Source organism: Rissa tridactyla, chromosome Z (genome assembly GCF_028500815.1).
Source record: "Rissa tridactyla isolate bRisTri1 chromosome Z, bRisTri1.patW.cur.20221130, whole genome shotgun sequence".
In the NCBI taxonomy this organism is placed as follows: Eukaryota; Metazoa; Chordata; class Aves; order Charadriiformes; family Laridae; genus Rissa; species Rissa tridactyla.
Window position 1 is genome coordinate 50,545,906 of NC_071497.1, and position 23,654 is coordinate 50,569,559.

A 23,654-nucleotide genomic window follows, 5' to 3' on the forward strand; every position below is an offset into this window, starting at 1 on the left:
TGTGGTTCTGCAGCATGGATGATCTCTTACTCTGTCTTTATCTACTGCCTAAAACAATGGAACTCTCAGCTTGATAGGAGTCTCTAGGTATTAGCGTATGAATAACAACAAGGACAACAATGGATTGTTGCCTCAGTTTTGAAATGTTAGTCTTATTGCTACAAGAACTGGAGCCCACATAATAATTCTGCTAGCTATGTAGACCAGAAAGTGGTACCAGCTAGTAAGCGGCTACTAGTGTCAGGAGAAGCTGCTAGAATTACAGTTGCTGCACCAGTGTATCTGCAGGCCTTCAGAACAAAGCACTCTTGCACCCCCATAGTCAGTCTGGAAAAAGTAAATGATGTAGGTAGAACTTGAAAAATGTATAGTCTTCAGCCAAAGCACTGTGGAGCCAACAACTTTGGATCAGTCTCTATATTCACAGTATATATGGTAAAAAACAAAGCATTCTAAGCTGTTAGGTGTTGTAACTAAAGAATATTTTCTAGAGATAGATGATTTAATCCAGACAGAATCCCTTCAAGCACTGCCAAGAAAACTGAACACTCACAGGAAAAGTAAACACCCTTCTACACAAAGACCTCCCAAACTAGTTCTAAAAACATGAAATTATTGTCATTTTTATGTAGTTAAACCATATGAATGTGATACAAAAGAACTCTTCTTATTTCTAAAATAAACATTCATCAGTGTGGAAAGAGGTTTGTCTGGAAATGTCTTACTTAACGTCTGACACCTGTCTGCATAGAGACGTTCCTCAGTGCACAAGGGCTGGGTGGCAGCTGTGTATATTCGCATGCAACAGACTGAGGAAATCACATACTATGTCAATACTGGCTTCCTCTTGTCCTCTGTCAACCTGTGTGTCCTCCATTGGACCCTGCGGACTGAAGTCTACTTGGAGCCCATACATCTCCTCCTTTCCTTTTCTGTTATCAATCTGGAGCTGTGTTTGTGGCAAATCTTTCTGTTTCAGGGCTGTGAAAGGCTTTTTTGAGGCTTCTTGAGCAGATTTATCTTGGGTTGAGTCAGTATCCTCAGTGTCAGGTCTTAAATACCATCCAGAACGTGATCTTAAACTTTGGACAGCAGAGTGAGTTATTGTCAATCCTGTTTAGGTAGCATACTTTACTGCAGTGAAGCTACAGGATTGAGATGAGAACTCCCAGGTCAGTTCCTGGCTGTATAATCAAACTAGTCTCAAAGAAAGGGGCATAAAAAGTAAGAATTTAACTACAATGAATTTTTCATTCAGCTATTAAATCACTAACAGTAAAATCAGACTGCTCCTTTGAAATGAAATGTTTTCCTGGTTTCAGCTGGGATAGAATTAATTTCAGATTTGATATGAAAGGAATGTTGATAATGCATATTGTTTTAATTGTTGACAGTTGACGTTTGTATTAGTCAAGGACTTCTTTCAGCTTCCCATAGAAGCTGCGAGGGAGCACAGACCGGACAAGCTGGCCAGTGGAATATTCCACGCAGCAGACATCATGCTCAGTATATAAATGGGGTTGGCGGCGGGGGTGGGTGTCTGTGATCACTGCTTGGGATGGGATGGGCAACCAATTCACCTGGTGTTGAAAGTGACTTGTGTTGCGTTACTTTATGTTGTATATTCTTTTACCGTTATTATTATGATTGTTATTTTGCTTTTCTGTTATTGTTCTATTAAACTGTCTTTATCTCAATCCATGAGTTGCTTTTGGTTTTGTTTTAGGGCTTCTTCCCCCCTTTCCTCTTCCTTGCTCCCTTTCTCCCCACTCTTCACGGGGCAGGGTAGTGGGGAGGGAGAGAACTGAGTGAATGGCTGCTGCATGGTCCTAGCTGCTGGCTGGGGTTAAACCATGACAAGTGTGAGAGCTAAGACCTCCATCTAGGTGTTTAAACAGGGATCTGAGTCTCTAGGAAGTGATGTCCCTACTGCTATGGGGGAGAGAACATGTTCTCTCATGTTAGAGAGAACTTTATAAATACACATACAGTATACACACACCTCAGAGGAAAACTGAGATTTAACTAAGCTTTGAAAATTTAATACTTGATTAAGAAATAAAAATGAAAAGGCAAAGTACTTTTAAATTAGCAGCAGCAGCAACAGAAAAATAATTCATGCTTCGTTGTTGTTCAGTACCAGCCTGACAAAGTCTGTTGTTTATTACCACCAACACGACACGGGAGCTGAACAGGTAGGGAAGATTTCAGGGGATCGTGGTGCACAAGGGAGAGTGAGGTGCATTTCTTCAAAATGCATCTTCCTTGCAAGCGAAGGGAATCCATTAAAGAGATGTCTATGCAGCCAACACATGCAAGCAGATCAAAGGCTCAATGAGAGCACTCTGGGAGCTGACAGAAGTGGCCTGCATTCGCTCTGTAGACTTATCGGTATCAATGAATATTGCAGCTCATTATAGTTGAATGTGGCGGGGTGCCAATATTTATATAACAGAGCCAAATAGAGGAACACACAGGAGGAACTCAAAAGCCAGAGAAGAACAGAGGGTAAATGGAGTATGTAACAGCTCTACAAATGGCAGTTTTGCTTGCTGGAGTAACCTTCTGACATACTTCAAGAAATCAACCTATCTATCTATCTATCTATCTATCTATCTATCTATCTATCTATCTATCTATCTATATCTCCTTACAGTAATAAAGTCTTGCTGCCCCTTGAATTGAAGGCAGAGAACACCAACTATTAGAGCAGGTCAGAAAAGAAGGTTTGTGTTTTTCTGCCAACACTTTGAACAGCGGGAGATTGTCTAGTGGGCCTTTCAGGGGACTACTGCAGATGCAGAATGCACGAACCACAGAGGAACATGAAAAGGCAATTTCAGGTAAGTGAACTGGTTTGGCAGAGAACTGGTTTGAGGGATTAGCAGACATACTGGCTACTGAAAAGTACCTCACAAGAGACTTTTACTCCGTGTGATAACTGTGACATTGAGATAGCAATGGCTGTCTTTGATATGGCTACACAGATTAGATTAGGCTTGATAAAGAAATGAGTACCAGTTTTTGTATCAAGTTTAGATTTGGACTCATGATTAAAGCAGCAACTCCTTACAAAGAGGTTGTTCAATATTTTAAGTGAGAAACAATGAAAATAGGTCCTTGGCAGCACCTTTCAAAAATGAAGATAGGAAATGGTTGAGGAACAGAGTAAATTAGTGTAAAGGTGAAAAAGCTGGTTAAGAAGTAATATAGGGAGGTCTGAGGAATAGGACAGAAATTGCATAAATTGCACTTGTAAAGGCAGATGGCAGAAACTGAATGAGGAGTGCAAGGAGGAACACATAATTTGTGACCTACAGCAGAGTGGGATATTACCCCTTGCCCTAACCGTACATCAAAGTAATGCAAAAACACAAGAACTGCTAATTTATGAAATAAATCGTGCACTTCAGTCTATGAAGTGCTCTCATATGGTTCTTCTGCAAAGAAGTAGAAGGGAAGTTTAACACCCTGCTGCCCATGACAGAGCTGCTTTATGTCAAAGACTCCCCAGCTCTTCTCATACTGTGTCCTCCATACTGGGCTGTCTCATAAGCCAACACCTTTTCTTAGGCCTAACCTTATGGCATATGGAAAATGTTAAAAACAGCTATTCCTGAAGGAGAAATCAACAAGCTTACAGACACCAGAAGACAAAGAAAAAAAAAGCTCAGCAAGTGAGAAAGATGTGCAGTGAACTGATTATTTGTAATGTGAAGTACCATCTAAAATGAAGCATTTTAAAAATGAAATAGTTGAAAATGCATGTAGATGGCACGGAAAGAATATACAAGAAGCCTGAGTTCACAACCTCTAAGGTCAATATTCATGAACATGTGATTTTGTCCCACAGAGTAACAACACACGGCTAAAATCTAAGGATGCCTTTGCTGAAATGATCAGTGCAGGAAAGAAGTAAAGGAGGCGTCATTGGATTGAATAGACAAAGAAAGCAGATACATGAATGAAACAGTGTTCAGATGACAGCGAGTGGGCTTAAGTAATTCTCTAGCAAGTCCAAGTTTTATGAGCAGTACTGCCACAAAAACAGCAGATAACATGAGCTTCTTGCTGACCTGGCTGGCAGCATTACAGGGATAATATTTTCATTAGGATGAACTGTTCCTGAACTACTTTGCCAGTGCAGAAGGTACAAACAAGCTGTCTCTCAAAATCAGGCATACAAGCTTTTTCTCTAGTTTTTTAGTAGGGGGGAGGGGGGAACAGTTGAGCTTAGATATATATATCTATATGGTACTATGACCGAACTCAGGAAACTCCCAATGCCTGCTTATATTTCAGTCCCCTTCAATGCCCTTCTTGCAACATACAGTTAGTACGGCAGTGCAAGAGTTTTGTTACAATGGCACATGCTGATCCAAATTTCATTTTTCTTTCCTCTTTGAAATCCTGAAACTGTGACTGATAATCTATTTAGTAACTCATTCATTCTTCTGCAAGAAAATATGTTTTTCCTCACATTAACATTCAGAGATCCAAACATGCAGGAGCTCCTCACATGGAGCAAGGAGGCTCTAAACTCGTGTTACACCCATAAGTAATCAAAACAACCATGGTAAAGTATTCAGATTGATGGAAGCATCAACCAAGACCTGATTCTGATGCAAAAAACGCATGGAAGGAAAAGTTATTATACTTAAAGTGATGGTATCAGAACAGTTACTATGTATACAGTACTAAACCACTTCATATCTCCATCCAAAAAGTTATATCAATATAGGCTTGTGTGCAGAATCCACAGATTACAGAATGGTGACTAAATACACTTCTCCCCTAACTTTCCCTGAATGAGAAACTGGCTTCTTAAGTCTTGGAGAAAATAATGAGTTTAGACAGTACAGTTCGCTTCCTTATGCGACGGGGAATGAACTTGTCTGATGTATCTGAACACTTCTGTTCTGACCAGGAACCACAACAGTGTAACTATTATAATGAAGAAAAAAAAAAAAGCCTATACCCCAAACCTCCATTCAGTACAGTTACAACAAAACAAATCTGTGTATCCATGGGGTGGTTATTAAATGCGTTGCTGTTCACCTCTGTGTGAGTGGTTCAAGTCTCTCCCAACACTGTGAATGACTGAGATCTACCAACAGCTGGTTGCAGTGTAGAATATATCAGCTTAGTCACATTTCCAATGGGTAACAGCACACCACAAACTCTACTCCATCAGCAAGACCTTCAGTGCTTAAAAACGTTAGATGAGAGGCCAGAGGAATGGAGATCACGTAACTGTAGATGGAAATTTTCACGGACACAAATAGGAGGGCTTGCTGTGCTTCTGCAGATGTGACAGACCTACTCGGCAGATAGTGCACTCTTTGTTTAATCAGTCTGGCTCCTGCTATAGGTACTTAATTCACTCCAAATTGAACGGAAATGAAGGCGCCTCCTCCATTTATTTAATGTGTGGATCTTTCTGATGTTTAAGTATGGTACAGAGCTGTATAGTACATTTTCAGCAGTTAAGGCCATATTTTTATTCTCTTTTTACATACCTTATCTTTTCATCCATAAAGGTTTATTAGTTTGAAAGCATTGGGTATTCCTCAGACTACTGCTATAATAAGTTACTTCAGCAGTACTGTAAATGAAAGATATAATGGTGCTGTTCATTTCACCTCTTTTTAAAGGAAGTGATGACACATAGTAAAATGAACTGTTTATAAGACCCTGTAGCTTATTTCACAGGTTAATGTACAGTGAAAAAGTTAATCCTGGCCATTATGCTACAAAACGTTTGACTTAACTTCATATTTGGCACAACAGCAAAGACATGCTCTTTATCGTCACTGTTGGGAAAGCTTTCTTTTGGGAGTGAAATCCTGCTGTTAAGGCAGTAAATTGGTACTCAAGAAAACTGAGAATAAATTTAGAGAAAAAATTAAGAATTAGAAGTTAATGTATGAAATGCTGCAAAATTTGTTCAAAATACTGAAAAATATCACATGACAGTGAATATTAAGCTCTCTTTAGCACAGACATTAGAGAAGAGAAGGGTAGAGAGAAGTGGGCTGTAGTAAGGTGACTAAAACAGTGAAATTAACAGTGCCACAAAAAAAAGAAGATAAATTATCCTCTGCAAAGGGACTCACTAATTCCCTACCATGACTTTAAGCTCATACTCATCACAAACCAAGCTATAAAAAAACCTGTGGTAGGGCATGGTGAGATTGTTTCAACACAAGGGTATACTAACTTGGTGAAGCTTGTGACCTGGAGATTTGTATAGAGGAAAATGATCTATCTAGATATACAGGATTCTGATTAAGAAGTGTGATTTACCATTCTTTGAAGGAAGAAGGAAATACGGTGTAAATTAATGAAAAAAAAATTTACATTTGCACTCTAATATAGTCTGAATGGAACATAAGCTGAAATGGAGGAAAATGTCTATGAGTGAAATTCTATCTAATGAAGGAACCATCATATTATTTAAAAAAGCAAAACAAAACAGCTGGGGAAAAAGTTTGAAATTTTAAACTAGAAGAGTTGGAGGCAGACTGTGGCAGAGACTCCAGAGCTGCTCTATTGACCCTGGCAACTTGCAAGTTGCTTTGCTTCACATTTAGATGTGACACACACGGCTGAAAAGGTTCACTCCCTGTGGGGCCCCTTGGTGACTTCACTGTAACTGCTGTTGAGTAAGAGATACTGAGGAACATGCAGTTACTGCTCCACCACAGGCAACACATCCAGCAAGAAAGGGGAAGGATGGGCTGTCAGACACATCTTGGACATTCTCTTAACAACTGGAGAGGGTACAAAGTGGGAGATGGTATGAAAAAGGGGAGAGAAAGATAAATGTTTTTAGGTCACAGATTAATACATTTTAAGGCCAGGGTGGTATTACGGTAGTGCATAGGCGGCATGCAGGTAATGCAAGTACAGCATAACAGAGCTGCCTAGGGACAGTTTAGATGTCTTCGTACAGTCCCGTCTTTAGCAGAGTAAACCTAGACAAAAAAAAATTACTATTCTCTCACTGAGCCCATGACTCCTGTTTAAGCTGTTTCTTGACCTAAAGCCTTCAAATAAAGGTGAATCTACCCTGTTGGACAGCATATTCCTTCTAATGTCTGATTCTCCAACCTACTCCATCAATGTTTCAAGCTGTGGCCTGTGATCCCAGGAGGCTCTGTGGGCTACATCTTAAGAGACCGTCAAAGACATCTTCAATGCACTTCAGTTCATAATAGACTTAAATACATCCCACTTAAAAACAAAGTCAGGGGTTTGTGAGAGGCTGAAAATATTTCTGTGGCACAAAGAGACAGTAACACCATCAATGCACCATTAATGCTAATTCTGTTAGGCCCCTGAGAAAAGACTGCAGCAAAACAACTGATATCTCCTGACAGTAAGGCGATACTGCAGTATCTGCAGACATGACTTGGAAATCTTTTAACCTTTTTCATGAACTAGTCAGAGATGCTCTAATATTTCACCCAAGCAATGCAAAACACATATGCATTGACACCCTCCCACGCACAGAGGTCACCTTTAATGGATTAGAGAAAGCTCTGGCCCTTACACACATATTGAATTCATTTCAGGTTGTCGATGGGAGCACACCTTAAACTGAGTCTGCCCTACCAGCAACCTAACACCTCACATCTCCAAATGCATTGAAAAAAATGTTGATTTTTTTCTCCTTTATACTTTGACTTCATCTGGGAAATGAAATAGAGCAAAACAGATGGACAGTACTGCATTAACCGAAAAAATATTAAAATAACAACATGTAATTTATTGCACAAACACAAAACAAGCAGGTGTGGGGGGTGGGGAGGAAGAGAAAAAGAACATACTGTGCATTGAGCTGGAGCCCAGCTTAACTCAGGCTATCTTGACCCTTCAGTCAGGTATCAGGACCACTCAGGTGCTTTCCTATCTTTTCTTTTTGACAACAGACGCTTGAAGGAGTAAAGGGAGAGTGTTAGGGTGAAATGGTGTGCTATTCCTAGAACTGTCTGCTTTTTCTTCACTGGTTTTTTTTTTTTTTCGGTTTTGTAGCACTCAGCTGTTCTTTGTTGTACCGGAAAAAAAAAGTTCAGTTTTGAAAATATGCAAGAACAAAGCTGTAGAAATTGCCTGGAATTTCCTCCATTTTCAGCCATCTGGCTTTCATTGCTTTGCTTCTCTCTCTGCTCCTCCATACATGTTTACCAAATCTTTTCAACACGCATTGACCAAGCTATTGAGCAGTTATAATTAATAACACAGTTACAACATTCTCTTTCACCCCTTTGATAGAGTTTGTTGGCTCACCACGAGGTGCTCATGCTGTTGCTGTTATAAACAAGAGCAATTATATCTGATGAGATGATGACTGCCTCTGTATTTTGAGTTGTGGAGGCTGAGGAAAAGACACATTTTGGATGTGAGTCATTTTGTTGTTGAAAACAGTAAAGCCAACATTGAAACAAGGTTTTCTGATTGTTTTTGGAGTAATTTAGAATACAAACATAGCAATTAGCAAAACTGAGTGATCTGCCCTTTTGATTTTTGAGCTTAGAGAAGAAACTTGTAGACATTGAACAGCTATTCTGCATTTACTTCTGGGAAGAATGTGCTCTGCTCAAGTACTGCTATGTAATTCTGGAAGGGATATAACTTGACTGACACAAATTAAGTAACTGAATGACTGAATTAAAATGGTCTTGGTCTTCATTGCTCTCTTTCCTAGAGAAAGCATGCTGGGTCTCCTAGTGCATTGAAACAAGCAATATCATTTTTATTGAAATATCAAGTGAGGGTATACCAAGTTAACGATATGAAATTTTACCCTGTACCCACTGAAAATCAGTTATTAACTCCCAATTTAGCAATCACCTCCACAGTGTTTCACTATTTCTTAGTTCAGTGCAAAATGGGAAATTTTGTTATTCTGTTTTCCAGGAGAAAAGGGTCTGGGCTCTTTTTCTGCTATTGTTCTTGAAGCAATAAGCAAAAAACTCTCAAAAAAGTCTGAAGCCACAGGAAACTCAGCTGCTTTGGGATTTGAATATGGATGAAATCCTCCAGTGTGTGGTTCAATGCCTTTATTTATCTGTTATCAACCAATTGTTGACCATGAGAGGCTTACACAATTAACCCTTTGAGAGTTATGCCACGTGTAACCAAAAATGCTTGCAGCAGAAGCAACATTAAGCTTGGAAGTGCTAATTTTTAAATGTTCTCCATCTTAAGCTAAAAAAGATCTTGAACTGTATTAAATTCTAGACATACGCATAAAATGTTGGGTTGTTTTGGTTCAAGAAACATCACTGGAATAATTTCTCTAAATATATTAGGAGGGAATTTTTGTTCTCTTGCGCAAGACTTCTCAGCTTTTTCTTCATGCTGTGGACAACATTCCCTCATCTACTGAGAAATTCATCACTGTCTCACTTGGCTTTTCAGCAGACTGCCTCCTCTACCCACCACAACTGCATGCTCCAACAGTCACTTACACATCAAGGACATTTTAAGAAAGTGGTTTTTATATTTTTAGCTTCTGTTAATGCACTTTAGCAGCTGGAAAACAGAGAGAGGAGCCAACACTGTGAGACCTGCCAGCTCTCTCTATAAGCCGTCAGTGAAAGCTCTGGGAAGTATCAGTGGTTCACAGATTGCGTTTTGGGAACTTCTGTAACAAGGATCTAAGTTCACAGCCACAGTGTATTACAAGTTTTGGACTTGTCAGTCAATAGCAATGCCTTCATCAGTATTCATAAGGACAGGATTTTAGCCTAAATTTCCATCACATTCCTGGATGAAGATTTCTTGAATTAGGATCCTGAAGCACATGATTAAATCCTGATTAAAACAAAGAGAAAACCCTAAAGCTCTTTTCTTTTTTTTTTTTTTTCTTTTCTTTCCATGTATTCTCTTTGGAAGTCTTAAAATTATTATAATTAATGATTATAAAGCAATAATCTTTATACACTAAATACTATCAGTTTAGTTAATACACCATTGTACTTAATACAGTGGCATTAGTAGACACAGTACTTCAGAAGTTTGCAGGAAATAAGGAAGTTATCTTGTCATAGCCTGCCTGGGAGACGCATCAACTTTCCTGCTTGGCTTTTGTTCCATTGGCCACACTGCCTGCTGTCTGCAGTCTTGAGTTTTAGGCCTCCTTGCTCTTACCACAGGAGCCATTTTGCAGAACACGTGCTGTTCTTCATCCTGTGCCACTTAAATCTCTGCAGACAGGCAATTTCCTCCAGACTGAGGGGACTGGAGGGAGAGGAGATGTATACACAGGGAAGGGAGTCATTTCCTCTTTTCTCAATTATAGCCCTGGGGGTAGATGAAAGCTCTTTAGTCTCCACCCACCATCTCAGTCCCCTTTCACCTCTGCCTCATGGCCTGATTCTCACCCACAGTACAATCATTTTGTAATCCATAGGATGGACTACAAGCCCCAGGTTACTTTAAACTAGTCCCATTCTGGCATAGCGGTATGGACTAATTCAAAAAGTATTCACACAATTTCTCAGACTACTTTTGTAACAAAACTCACATAAATACTGGCCTACATGAGTGTGCCTTATTGTTTCTTAACCAGTGAATATTAATTTTCCATGTCAGAATCGATAGGTGATCAATCTCCTGCCATGTGCTCTCAGCTCCAGCGATCATGGTACCTATCAATTACAATCAGATTTCTACCTACAAAGTTCTTTTCAAGCATTAATACAATATTTGTGTATTATTGCCAGCAATAAGGACAATTTAACAAAGTCAGGGTTGCAATATCCTCATAAGCAATTCTTATAATGCTTTGGTGAAATGTTCCAGCCTATTTGGCTCTGATTGTCACGACTCAAAATCCTGATCATCCAATCAAACCTTTATTTCTGTCCTTATCATTCTCGGATCCTGGCCATATTTGATCCCATATTTGATTTTTAATGTGAACCTTCTCTGTGTATCCAAAATCTACTCATATTCATAATGATATACCTCTGTATAGCCTGCTGTCATATAAACCATACATACAGTTACCAATATACACTCTAGGGAATATCTAACAACCGGAGAGCAGTGAGTGTTTTAAATAGTCCAAAGTTATAAATCAATGTATTTCAAACTGCTGCACTACCAAAAGAGAGTAAATGCACTTTTGTACAGCTGTGAATAGAGACAATATGCATACAGTACATCTTGAAGACTTGACAGGCCCAGGTCTATTTAAATAAACCACTGGAACCTCATGGCAGCTATTTTTGTCATAGGGGGTACAGATGTGAGTCTCTGCAGACAAAGTAATGCTATTCTTAGGGTCAGGATTGTGGAAGCTCCCTGAGGCCAGGGAGGAACAGCCCCTCTCTTTTGTGGGAGAGGAGGTTGGGGAAGTCTCCTTAAACTTGACACAACTGCAGGTAAAGTTAAGCCAATCCACAAATTGTTTGCCTGCAGGACCCGAATAGGCAAGCGATCTGAAGTTTGCCCTTTGTTTTTACCACGGCTTTGCAATTCCTGGTCAATATGACTGTGGCGTGAGGAGGCTGTAAGCCCCTGCAGTCTGAGAAAGAGCATGTGTGAGGCAGTGCGTGCCTCCAGACCAAAACGCCATTGAGTCTGGGGTCACAAGTTATTTAAAATTCTTTTTTTTCATACTGCTACTGTTGTTTAAATGGCTCTGGGCAACATACTGGACTACCATCAGCCACCCTTGTGTGTTTGTTTTGATTTTGTCATGGATTCCTCAAAATCCACTACATGATGTCTGGACAAGACCAAAGAGCCCTGGCCCGGGTATCCTCATCTGCAGTAACAACACCAACCTGGCTGCACTGGTCCGCTACCTTGCACAGCAGCAGAGTTTTACTCACTCACATCACCTCTGCTCACTCCATGTCAGTTAAAAGGAATCCTGGAGGAAATGACACAGATCTGCTGAGCCCAGAGAGCTGAGCCTGTGGTACTGCAACCTAGGGAGCCATCTCAGGCTCTCATCTGCCTGTTTATCATCCCTGGTACTTCAGGAGTCATTTCAGTAATGCCCAGATCCAAGCATCCCTAGCCCCGAACATCCCAGGTGGCCAAGAAGTCAAATTGCATCCTGGCTTGGCTCAGAAACAGTGTGGCCAGTAGGACTAGGGAGGTGATTGTCCCCCTGTACTCAGTACCGGTGAGGGCACACCTCGAGTACTGTGTCCAGTTTTGGGCCCCTCACTACAGGAGGGACACTGAGGTACTGCAGTGTGTTCAGAGGAGGGCAATGAAACTGGTGAAGAGTCCATATAACAAGTCTTACGAGGAGCAGCTGAGGGAAATGGGATTGTTTAGCCTGGAGAAAAGGAGGCTGACGGGAGACCTCACTGCTCTCTACAACTACCTGAAAGGAGGTTCTAGTGAGTGTGGATCAGTCTCTTTTCCCAAGTAACAAGTAATAGAACAAGAGGAAATGGCCTCAAGTTGCACCAGGGGAGGTTTAGATTGGATATTAGGAAAAAGTTTTTCACTGAAAGGGTCGTCAAGCATTCGAACAGGCTGCCCAGGGAAGTGGTTGAGTCACCATCCCTGGAGGTATTTAAAAGCCGTATAGATGTGGCACTTAGAGACATGGTTTAGTGGTGGGCTTGGCAGTGCTAGGCTAACAGTTGGACTTGGAGATCTTAAAGGTCTTTTCCAACCGAAACAATCCTATGATTCTATGATCTCAGATTCATGGGGTGCTTGAAGATCAGTTTCTCAGCTTCATCAGTGATCACATCTCTCTTAAATCTGGAAAAAAAAAAGTATGCCTGGTGATGAGATATACGAAGCCTACCTTGGGGGGCACGGGTCCAGGCTACAGGCTTTCAGCAGCTGTGGAGGACGGCGGCTGGTTACACACAGCGTCTCATCTGCAGTCTCCCTGGTTTGTTTGTTCAGGCAGGTCACCACAGCCTCCTGGACACCTGCACAAAAAAAGGCATGGTCACAGCCAGCTCTCCTTACTCGAGGGGCAGCTGAGGGCAGAGACACCCCCATCCCCCGGCTGCGTGTGTGGAAGCACAGCCTCACACCCAGGGCTGCCAGCTCAGGGAGGAGGCTGCTCTCCACTTGGCAGTGAGGTGTTTGCTGTCCACATCCAAGCGCTCTGCCCGACGGTCTCTGTAGAGTGCCGTATGAATGTCTACCAAAGGGGGATGTTTCTTGGCACAGCGTAGCTGACTGAGTAGAGAAAAATCACGGTTCCTTTTCTCCCTTCATCTGTAACTCTTGCAGTTTTACAGACACAGTCATACATTGCTTGCTGCACCTTTTGTATCCTATTCCCCAGCCAGCCAGGAGATGACCTGATCAAAACAGCACCTGGGATTCTGGGCTTTTACTTGCCCTTGCTTTCAGTCTCACTAGGTGTCTCGATCGCAGTGAAAAGTCCCTAGGTTCATTCACCACTTACCTTCCCTTGACAGAAAATTGCCCAGTGCTCTCTAGTGACTCGTCCTTTCACTCTGAGTGCAGCGAGGCTGTTTATTTGTCAGTCAAGGAGGCTAAGGTGTGAAGACAAGGAAACATAAGGAAGCTCTGAACATAAGAAAAAACTTTTTTGAGGGTGACAGAGCACTGGAACAGGCTGCCCAGAGAGGTGGTGGAATCTCCTTCTCTGGAGATATTCAAAATCTGCCTGGATGTCACCCTGTGCAACCTGCTCTGGCAGGGCAGCTGGACTAAAAGATCTCCAGAAGTCCCTTCCAACCCGTACTATTCTGTGGTTCTGTGAAGCTGGCCTTGACTTTGGGGTGCTATATTTTCAGCAACAGTATGATTGCTATACATGCAAAGGTAAAGTAAAACAAGGTCAGACAATTCAGCTGCTCTCAGTTACCCTTCTGCATCCCCAGGCCTGCACCTAAATAGAAGAGGGAGACCTGCAGGGTGTATCTGAGAGCTGGGGCAGAACAAGGGTAGCTGTTGGGAATAAGAGAGAAGCAGGAAGATTTGGGGATTATGTTTTAGCTCAGGAAATCCTTGATGATACCAAATTCCTTGTGCGCTCTCCAGCATACTAGTTACTCTGTCTCACATTTCCAATGAGTAAGGTAGGAATATTACAGATTTTTTGATCACAAGGTTAGAAAGCTAGAAAATCAGGGATTCCAATACTATATGCCACAGGAAAGAGTACTTAGTGAGACAGGATCTAGTTCTTCCCCAGGAGGTCTAAGGATAATAATTGGCCTGAACTTCCTAAAAATCTAATCCACGGTGGTTCAAGCAAAGTGGAAGTATGCTTTTTACATTCATCCCTGCTTCCTGAGTTAGGAAAAGATTAGCTGAACTCATAACAATTGCATCATCTTCTCAAAACCAACAATTCATTTTCCAAAACATCTCACACTCTTTTGAAGACATCAATGTTTAAAAAAAATAGTTCTGGGAGAGCCTGAACAGCTCCAAGAGCAGTCTAACTGACAATACCTTTTGCTGTTTCTTATGCCAGACCACATGTTGTTTAAGCAAACAATGACATCATATTATTCGATAGTACCAAAGTGCTGCAACTCATCATAGTTCCTGTACTCCTGAAATTTTTCACTGATTCATTCCCGTTATTCTCAGTACAGGCTGAGAAGAGGCCCCCAGCAAAGTGCCATGTTGAACAATTTACTGGCTCCTATGTATGCAAGCATATTCAGGGCATGCCTATGGTTCAAGAATATGCAGTGTCCCCACTCTACTCAAGGTGCTGAAGAGAAGAAATAAATTTGACATTTTTGGACAAGGACATCAACATGGAAATTACCAAAGTCCCTGAAGTCAGCCAATATTGTTATGGGTTTCCTTCGTTACAAGTTGACCCCATATTTTCAAGCCATTTTGCTATTCAAGTAATATTCCAGAAGACTAAAAGAAGTTGTAAAAAGGATAGCTCATTGAAAGAATAAAACAAATAGTAGTGATTTATTTCTAGGAAAGGAAACCAATGGAATTTCTATACATAAACAATATGTTCTATATCCTGTCATGTTCTGCCATCTTTCCAGCTCAGTCATTTAGGCATGTTATCATATTGTGTACAGCAAACTGAGGCGTATGGATTCCCCAGGATGTACTGCTCCTGGTTGCAGAACAGCGGTGGTTCTCTACCTGATGGGAAATGGCACCGTGTTCAAGTTACTGGTCTCTACTTTTCATTGATCACTTCTGCAGGCCTTACAGCAAGGCCAATCTGATGAAGCCAGGAGAGAAGGACTGCTAACCCAGAGGTACGGAAGCCAGGAAAGTAACTCCGTGAAAAGAAATCACTGAGTCCTGCTACATGCTGGCAACATCTTTCTGTTTGCCTGAGATCCAGCTCACACACCATCTGTACATGCTGGATATTTTTATTTTCAGACCAAAATTTTGTAAATTGAGTGTACTTCCATAGCTTCAATTTCTCCTCTCTGAAGTGTGTTACTAAAGAGCTCTTGACCAATGATTATCAATTACCTTAACACTTCTGCATTGTCTGTTTCGGTGCAGGCTATCCAAAAACGACTGCCTGTGGGGCTCTGAATTCAGCCTTTTCTCCGTTTATCAGACTGATGGTTTTGTTTTATTAAATTCATATAGCCAAGCTCTGATACTACTGCTCTTCACTTTTCAGTATTCAACCTGCCCCAAACCTCCCAGTGCGTTGGTTGCCCATGCATTGTCCTGTCACCTAAGTCATCTCTGATTGTATTTTCAATAATTTTAGTCTATCCTACCAGCATTCTACTCCACTCATTATAATTTCCTTTCAGAGATTCTTACAACATTTTAACTTTTAATGATACCGGTAGGACCAGTAATCTTGCTGGACAGTGTCTGTACTGAAGAAAAAGGCTCCTGCCTGAATTCAACCAGTCTGTGGTTGCTAGACTATGTATTGGCAGAAGTTTCTGGCTCTCATAGTTTGTGCCAGCAACTGAAAAAAAAAGTAAAAAATCTGGCTGGCTCCAGCAGCAAACAAATGTGCTCAGAATCACTTTCTTCAGCTTCTCCTTGAATCTCACGCTGAGTGTATCTCAGCATACTGATAACATCTGTCCCTCTGTTTTTGATAAGTCAATGCAGCAAATGGTTATAACCTTTAAATCAAGGTTGGATTATTCAACATTTAGAGAATATAAAGACCTTTGATTATCCATCAGAAGTTCCACAGTACAGAGATAATTAATAAAAGTATATGAAGTTCAGGAAGTTTATTTGCTAAGTAACTGAATTCTAAACATTATTTGCTGCACAATATTACCAGAACAAAAAGCTGTCTGCTTTAAAATTGCTTTCCCTGAAAAAAAGAAATCAGTTCTCAATAGGAAATCACATTATAAAAGGGTATAAGGGTGGGATGTGAATCTAGGCAGTTTAAGTTCACTTTCAAAATACCATCAAATGAGGTTTTCTGTGTTTATATCTACCAGAATAGAATAATTGTTACATGATATTTGATGACAGCTCTGGGAAATGCAGCCACTAACAGCAGACTAAATGACTAACTAATTCCTTCTGGTTGCTACTTCTGGGAGGTGAAAGGTTACTTCTGCATCTATCCAATTTCTTCTCTTGAGACTCCAAAACCAATAAAATTAGTTTGACCAGTCTTGCACCTATGGCTACAAAAATATCTGACTTAGCATCTGCTAATCTGGAAAATTCAGAGCTGACGTCAGACAAAAAGAAACCTTGGCTAACAATTTTTGCTGACAATTGAAAGAGATTAAATTTATAAAGCTAAATGTCTCTGTCATATCAGTCTCTGTGAGTTATGTTTGAAAAATACACACATAGTCACTATTTCAAAGAAATGACCCTCTTTTCAAGAGGGTATTTCTAGAAGCTATTCAGGTTTCAGTATTCACAGTCTAAGTGAGACAATTGGTTACTGCTCGCTAGTAGCCTCAATATGTTACTCCTGTAAAGTCAGTGTTTGTCACCACTTAGCATACACCGGTGTCACATTTTTTATGTAGGAAACAAAACAATAGTGGCAATGGACTGACAGTTCTCTATGAACTGCTCTAAACACTGACTACTGTCAACAACAAAAAGTAAGCATAGAAGACCTTTGCATTACTTTCTATTGTGTTTTTTAAGTTTGTAACTCATTACTGCTGAATCTGTACAGATCACGCTATTAAGCATTCATAAAGCACTGAGTGGCTTCCAATTCTACAGTATCTATCTGTATCTATCTACAGTAATCCTTTTTTAAATAGCCTGAAAATTGTCATGTAAAAAGACAGCAGCAAGAGAAGTCTAGGTTCCATTTAAAATATACCAGAGTGGACATACTTCTCAGAACTAGCTAGACAAAATGATGATTCTATGGGGAAAAAAAGGTTATCAGAGACCTGTGCATTAATAGCACACATGTGGAACCTGAGACCTTGATTAACTTTGAAACACTCCAAGTGCCAAGCCTGGTAGCTTCAGACAATCACACCATTAGCGCTTTTTTACCATATGTTTTCTTTCACACTGGGATCAGAGATAATGTCACTTAGTGATAGGAGTCAGGGAACCAGCTGAGCCCTTAGAATATCAATAATTTAATGCATCTGCTATGGGAGGACAATTAACTTCCACACGTTTATACTTGAACACAACAAATCAAAATAAAAACTAAAAATGACACGATTCTTAGCTTGTGTCACCAGACGACTGTAAGATTCATCTTTTTTGCCTGAGTGCCTTTTGCGTGATCAGCTGATACAAGGAAACAGAAATATGCGATACATTGACCACTCCTGGTGACAGCCTGAGCATGGAGTCTGAAAGTCCTGGGCTAAAATATGTTGTGCACATGTTTTTTTTCCACAGTTTTCATCCATGCCTTTTCAAATACATTTGGATTCGATGATGTGATGGTTGGACTCGACGATCTTAAAGGTCTTTTCCAACCTAAATGATTGTATGATTCTAAATAGCTGTAGCAAAGCAGCACGTCCATGGGTGTTAACTGCAAAGCGTGCACTGGAAGAGGGAAAGCAAACACAGCACAGAAACATTTTGTGCTCACCTCCTCCACAGGACTCTGAACACTGCGTAAAGCCCTCGTATTCCCAGTCATAGAGCTCATCAAACTCCTGCAAGCTGCCATACAGCAGCTCAGTTTCCTCTGGGGTATATTCGGTTGCCTCCCCGCTGCAGGGACCACTGTAACAGGCTCTCTGAGACACAGGTTTGGGACCTTCACATTCATCGATGGGCAAGTCAGCCACAGACTGAGAGAAAGAGAGGAGCACTTGGCATTTCACAAGCCGCACCTGGCTGCCCACTCCACAGGTGACACTACAGGTGGACCAAGCCTCAGGAATAAACCTGTGAGAAGGAGAAAGCAAAGCAAGTTATGTCCACAAATAGACAGGCAAACAAAAGCAGTATAGTCCTGTCCAGACCAAATTGTGTTTAATGAGAAACAAATGCTACACCTCATCATAGGGCTATTATGAAATACACATAAAAGCCATGACATATTGTTGACAACTCAAGGGCAACAGTGGAAGGGCTCTTAAGTACTCATGTGGAGTGCCTCCTTACATCCAGGAAGAAAGATGCATGCTTACAGCACCTGCCCTGATCCTAAAACGTTGCAAGGCATCCTGCAATCCCCCAATGTGCCTCATGATTCTGCTAGCTACTTTTTGCCAGTATTCAACCCAGATGACCTTTTCCTTAGTTGATATTCACAATTACGTCACTAGTGAGTATTGAACAGGCTGCTGTTATCAGCTAGTTGCAGTATTACAGGGAAAATGACTTCAACCATTTTTTCTGTATTGCACTAACCGTTTCTAAGCCTTAATTTGAAAGCATAAAAAAGATAAAGAACCCATCATTTCTTTAGCTGCCTATCCCCCACCGCCCCAGTTAATTTTCCTTCTCATTAAAAATCAGTGTTCCATTTCTGTTGTGGCTTTCTCTGTTGCTTTTGTCTCTCTGATTAGGAACCCTAACATGGTCCAAATTTTTGCCTCTGAAAGTCCATATATACTTTAATAAAAGCACCTTGCAGCCATCAACACAATGAGAAAAACAGACTGAATTAAAATTTTGTTTTGTTTTCCTCAACAATGGAATAATTTCTCAGTTTTTCTGTGTTGTCACCACTTTTTCAACACCTTTAAAAAAATCAGTGCTGGAAATTGGCTTAACGTTTTACTCAAAGTAACATCAAGCAAAAGGGTCACATTCAACTCCATATTACATCATTACCACCTTGTTTAAATGTAACACACCTTGTTTTGCTGAGCTCATGTTGATTTATGCTTATTCCTAAACCTTTCTGGAAACAATGGTTCCAGAGTATTCCATGACCTGCATTACTTATGCTTAGATATCTGGTGTTGGTGGTATTAAAACACTGCAGTAATGCATCCAGGTTACAAGATGATTCAGATAGCTTTGTGTGACTGTCTTATCTTCTCTATTGGCCATTCTACCAAATTTTCTGCCACAGGCAAGACAGTGGTTGTAGATATACTTCAAGGGCTGGAACAGAAGAGTGAGTAGTTGGATCTGGCATTGATCCCTTAAGAACCTCACAAGAACAATCCCTATTGATGACGCTCTCCCATTAACAGTAAGTGTTTGGGATCTGTCAGGTCCTTCAAACTCAGCAAGTTTTTTTTTACTAATATTTTTGAGTGCTAATCTAATGAACCAAAAGCTTTTTGTCATAGGGTCAACTGCCTGACAGAAATGTAGGTCTTTCAGCACCTATATGCATTAGCATCATAGAACCTATGGGATTAATTTTTGATTAAAACATGGCTGTCACTGTCAGTATTTCTCTGCCTTTGCTATTCATTTAGATCAGCCACACCAGACTCGGACAGCTTTGCCCAGGGCCGAAGGCAATACAAACATCTGTCTCTTTTATGGTTTAGGGCTACTAGTGGCCAACAGAAACTAATTTCTCACCTTGAGAATACCATGAACAGTCTGATAGGAAGAAAAAGGAAATTTAGTTTTGTGATCAGCATCTCTGAAAGTATTTTTACGCACTTCTCTTTTTCACCCACTGCCCTTCTGTAATTGCCGAAAGGATTTTCTTTTCTCTCTGGGATTAAAAAAAGAATCCAAACCCAAGAAAGGAACATGGTGCCTCCCCAGCGTGTATGTACAAGGATCCCTGAGTGGAACAGCATAATCTCCTAGAGTAGAGAGTGTGCATAGCTTTACACAGTTTTTGTGGGTGTTTATAACATCTTGTTATAAACTTGATATCCACTCCTAGCACTATACACAGGAAGAAATAGAAAGGAAAGAAACAGACTGTATATACTATTGGAACATTTGAAACTGTTTATAATGCTGCTACAAAGACCACAAAATTTCTTTCTGAAGCAAAGCCTTTGAGAAACTAATGATGTAAAGTGATTCTATTTCCCTACTCAGACACTTTATCGTAAAAGATCGGTCTTGTTTCAAAGATTATATCCTTCATTTTGAAAGGATTATAGTCTTTAACAGTATAGGTGGGCCACTCATCTTGTTTTCTCTAAGACTGTGCAACTGCTGTAATACTATTTTGTCGTGGAAAATCTCCTGTCCCAGATTAAACAGTCCATGTTGGCTACTGTGACTTAGATATTCTGTTTAGTTTAAATGTGTAACTTCTTAACCTGAGAAACTAAGAGGCAGAAATCCTAATCAGGTTACAAAAAAAAGGCACTGGTCTTCATCAGAAGCTTTTTTTAAACATTGTGAATTGTTGTGTAACTTTGCTTTCTTGAAGAGCCACTGTATTCAAAACCAAAAGGGATGGTCTTTTGCCAGGTATTAAAATTACTTATTTAGAAAAACAGATACTTCCTATAATCAGAATATTTGCACATGATGTATATCACACATACGAACACAGGAATAAAAGAAAGAGGACACAAAAGGGATGTAAGAACATTATTAAAGAAGAATGGATCCTTTTGGAAATGAAGCTTGATCTATAAATGCCACATATTATATTATTTTACCCTAGTCAGCAACTCATAATGAAAACACTGGAATACCTTCAGGAAATTATATTTTATTCAGCTTTCTAGGCCCAGTTTCTACATTTTAAGTGATAAATTTGGAAGTATAATTTAATTCTAATATAACTGTTGGCTGCTAAAGAGGGAATTGATAGAATCAAAAGAGTTGAAAGCAGCAAAAAGGGGGGAAAAACCAAGAAAACCCCACAAACAAAATCTCCATATAGGACTTGTCATTAGATACTGAACATTTCTGTAATGTGAATGTATAATATAAATATACAATGGTTCTGAATTTTCCATCGTCCTGAAACCAGGAAATTACAAAGGCTTTCAAATATCTTTGTGCAGTCATTAATGATAAATGTTGCCAAATGGTGAGCACAAAACACAAAAAGTATGTGGATAATAAGCAGTCAGTTTCATGGGTTTCAAGTTGTTTGCTCTACATGTAGTGTATCTTCCACTGCACAGCATTGTGCTTTTCTGTATGCCAACACGAGTCATCTTTGAAAATGGAACTAGTGGAATAGATTTACTGAAAAGCACGTTTTTTAAGATAACAGGAAATGATGGAGGTGTTTCAGTTGTCATTGCACGTGGTTTAATTAAATCCCACTGTATTAATGGTCCCTACAATAAAACCTGAACAAATAAGACAAAGGCAATAGCTAGTTCTAGTAATGTGGCAGTAGTAGCTGTCAGCCAGGACGTAATTCTGCTAATAGATGTACAAGTGAAAAAAACCAGCAGGTGCCTCTTGCCTCAAAGAGATTATATTGAGTATTTCATACCTCTTAGCACACTTGTCAGATTAGCATGTTGCCATTGCATCAAAGATCCTCTTCTTTTAGTCCTCTGCACAGCAGACATCGCAATGATTCTTTCCCAAAGGAAAAATACAGTAATAACTGTGTTCTGAGAGCTCTGATAAATAGTTTAAAAAGGAGTCCTTTGCTCCTGTTTAAGAGAGGTCACTACTAGGTGGAGAAGTGAAAGCTCTAAGGAGGGAAAATCATGACTTTGCTTTGTTATGACTGACTTAACTGTGCCTACTTCTATTCAACTGCTGGAGCACTGACTCTAATACAGCACTGAGCTGTGGGATGGCTGAAGGGTCCCCGCGCCTGTCACCCCCCCTAAATGGACATCTCCGTGGCAGCAGTGCTCTCAAGCTGGAAAAGGAAAAGGGCTGGAATGAAAGATGGAAAACTCTCCAAAGAAAACCAGGGTTTAAAAATGGGTGGTGCTTATACAGAAATGCCTATACTTGTTTCCTTGACCTGTGGGCACTTCTACGGTGATGGACCAGCAACCTTTTCCCATTATACAAACACCCTTGCAAAATAGTGAGTTCTGGATTTAAAAGAGGCATTGTATTATTCAGTGGCTTTTGTTAGCTGTTGAGATTTCACAATTTGCACAAGACTGTGTTCAGCTGAAGGGACTATTGTTGCACCATTTTTCATATGCACATTAGCCTACACTGGGCTGCATAATGTATGCAGGTATATATCCATAATGTATGGACTTCTGGAGGGGTAGTTCAGGTGTGGTACTGAGCTGGTTTTGGCTCATTGCTTTTGTAGTGCACTACAATCACTGAAAATATATTTTAAGGAAATTTAAATCTGACAGCAAAGCCAACTTTCCATGTTTGTACGTAAAGCACTTAATACAAAATATTGGTCAAACTGTGAAACGCTGCACAGCAGTCCAGCCTTCAGGCTACACATCCAATGGACCTGCAAGTACAAATGAATTGCAGTCGTCCACAGAATTTCATCCACACGTGAACACTGGGTAGATATCACTTGCCGAGCTCAATTTTGCAAGGACTGTTTGCATTTGTAGATTATTATTCACATTCATAGATGAGAAAGCCCCTTTCAGACAACAGTGTGTCTAGTGTTTTTTTTTTTTAAAAAAAACTTCCTCTCCAAGTTATATATAGGAAATGTATTTAAAAATCCAGCTTTTGTAGACTAAAATGTGATACACAATGATCACTTGATCACTTGCATATAAAGGTAGCAAAAGTGATGTCAAAATTTAAGTTGAGAACAGTTACGACAATGGCAGTACTTAGTCTTGAGATAATAATATTTTTTCCTTCAAACTCTGGGCACAGCTAAGGACTGGTGTATATTCCCCTCTGTATAGCAACATATACGTAACTGGGAAAGTCAGAAGAAGACAAACACAAAGACAGAGACAATGCTCAGTAATGGGAGACCTTCTGCAGCAGGTCATAGTGAGTTCAGGGTGAGTCCCCTGGAGAGCTCTGCCCAGTTTTGTGAAGGTCTCCAGACACCTATGTACATAGCCACAGCCTCTTCTGTCTAGGACTTGGGTTTCTACAATGTGTGTTATGAAACAAAAAAAAAAGTGTGTATAAAGACTGATGTCCTTTGAGCTATGGAGAAAAATGTCTTATTTTCTTCACTGATGATTAATTACATATTGCCCTTGATTTCTATTGCTTAATGCTTTTTTTTTTTTAATCCATTCCAGGAGAGGCCACCTTTCTATAGGTTTTAACGTGTGGATAACAGCATAGGATGCTCACATGTGGCACTGGGTAGCTGCTGGTGCTGTTGTTCAGAGAAGTGACACAGAGGTCATGACTATTCATCAGTAAAATCTCAGGGCTCCATCTGTAAGAGTAATGGCACTAGGGCCATCTGTGTATGTCCAATACCA

General features: G+C 40.2%; 1 protein-coding gene across 3 annotated transcripts in view; it reads right to left on the reverse strand.

Annotated features, from left to right (window-relative positions):
* The window catches only part of ADAMTSL1 (ADAMTS like 1), a 468,821-nt gene that overhangs the window by 62,412 nt on the left and 382,755 nt on the right, over nucleotides 1–23,654 (reverse strand). For all 3 annotated transcript variants that reach the window (XM_054186241.1, XM_054186242.1, XM_054186243.1), the window contains 2 exons: nucleotides 17,996–18,297; nucleotides 12,791–12,920 (listed from right to left, as the gene is read on the reverse strand). In XM_054186241.1, the coding sequence (XP_054042216.1) occupies nucleotides 12,791–12,920; nucleotides 17,996–18,297 (432 nt within the window). The remainder of the gene's footprint in view (nucleotides 1–12,790; nucleotides 12,921–17,995; nucleotides 18,298–23,654) is intronic.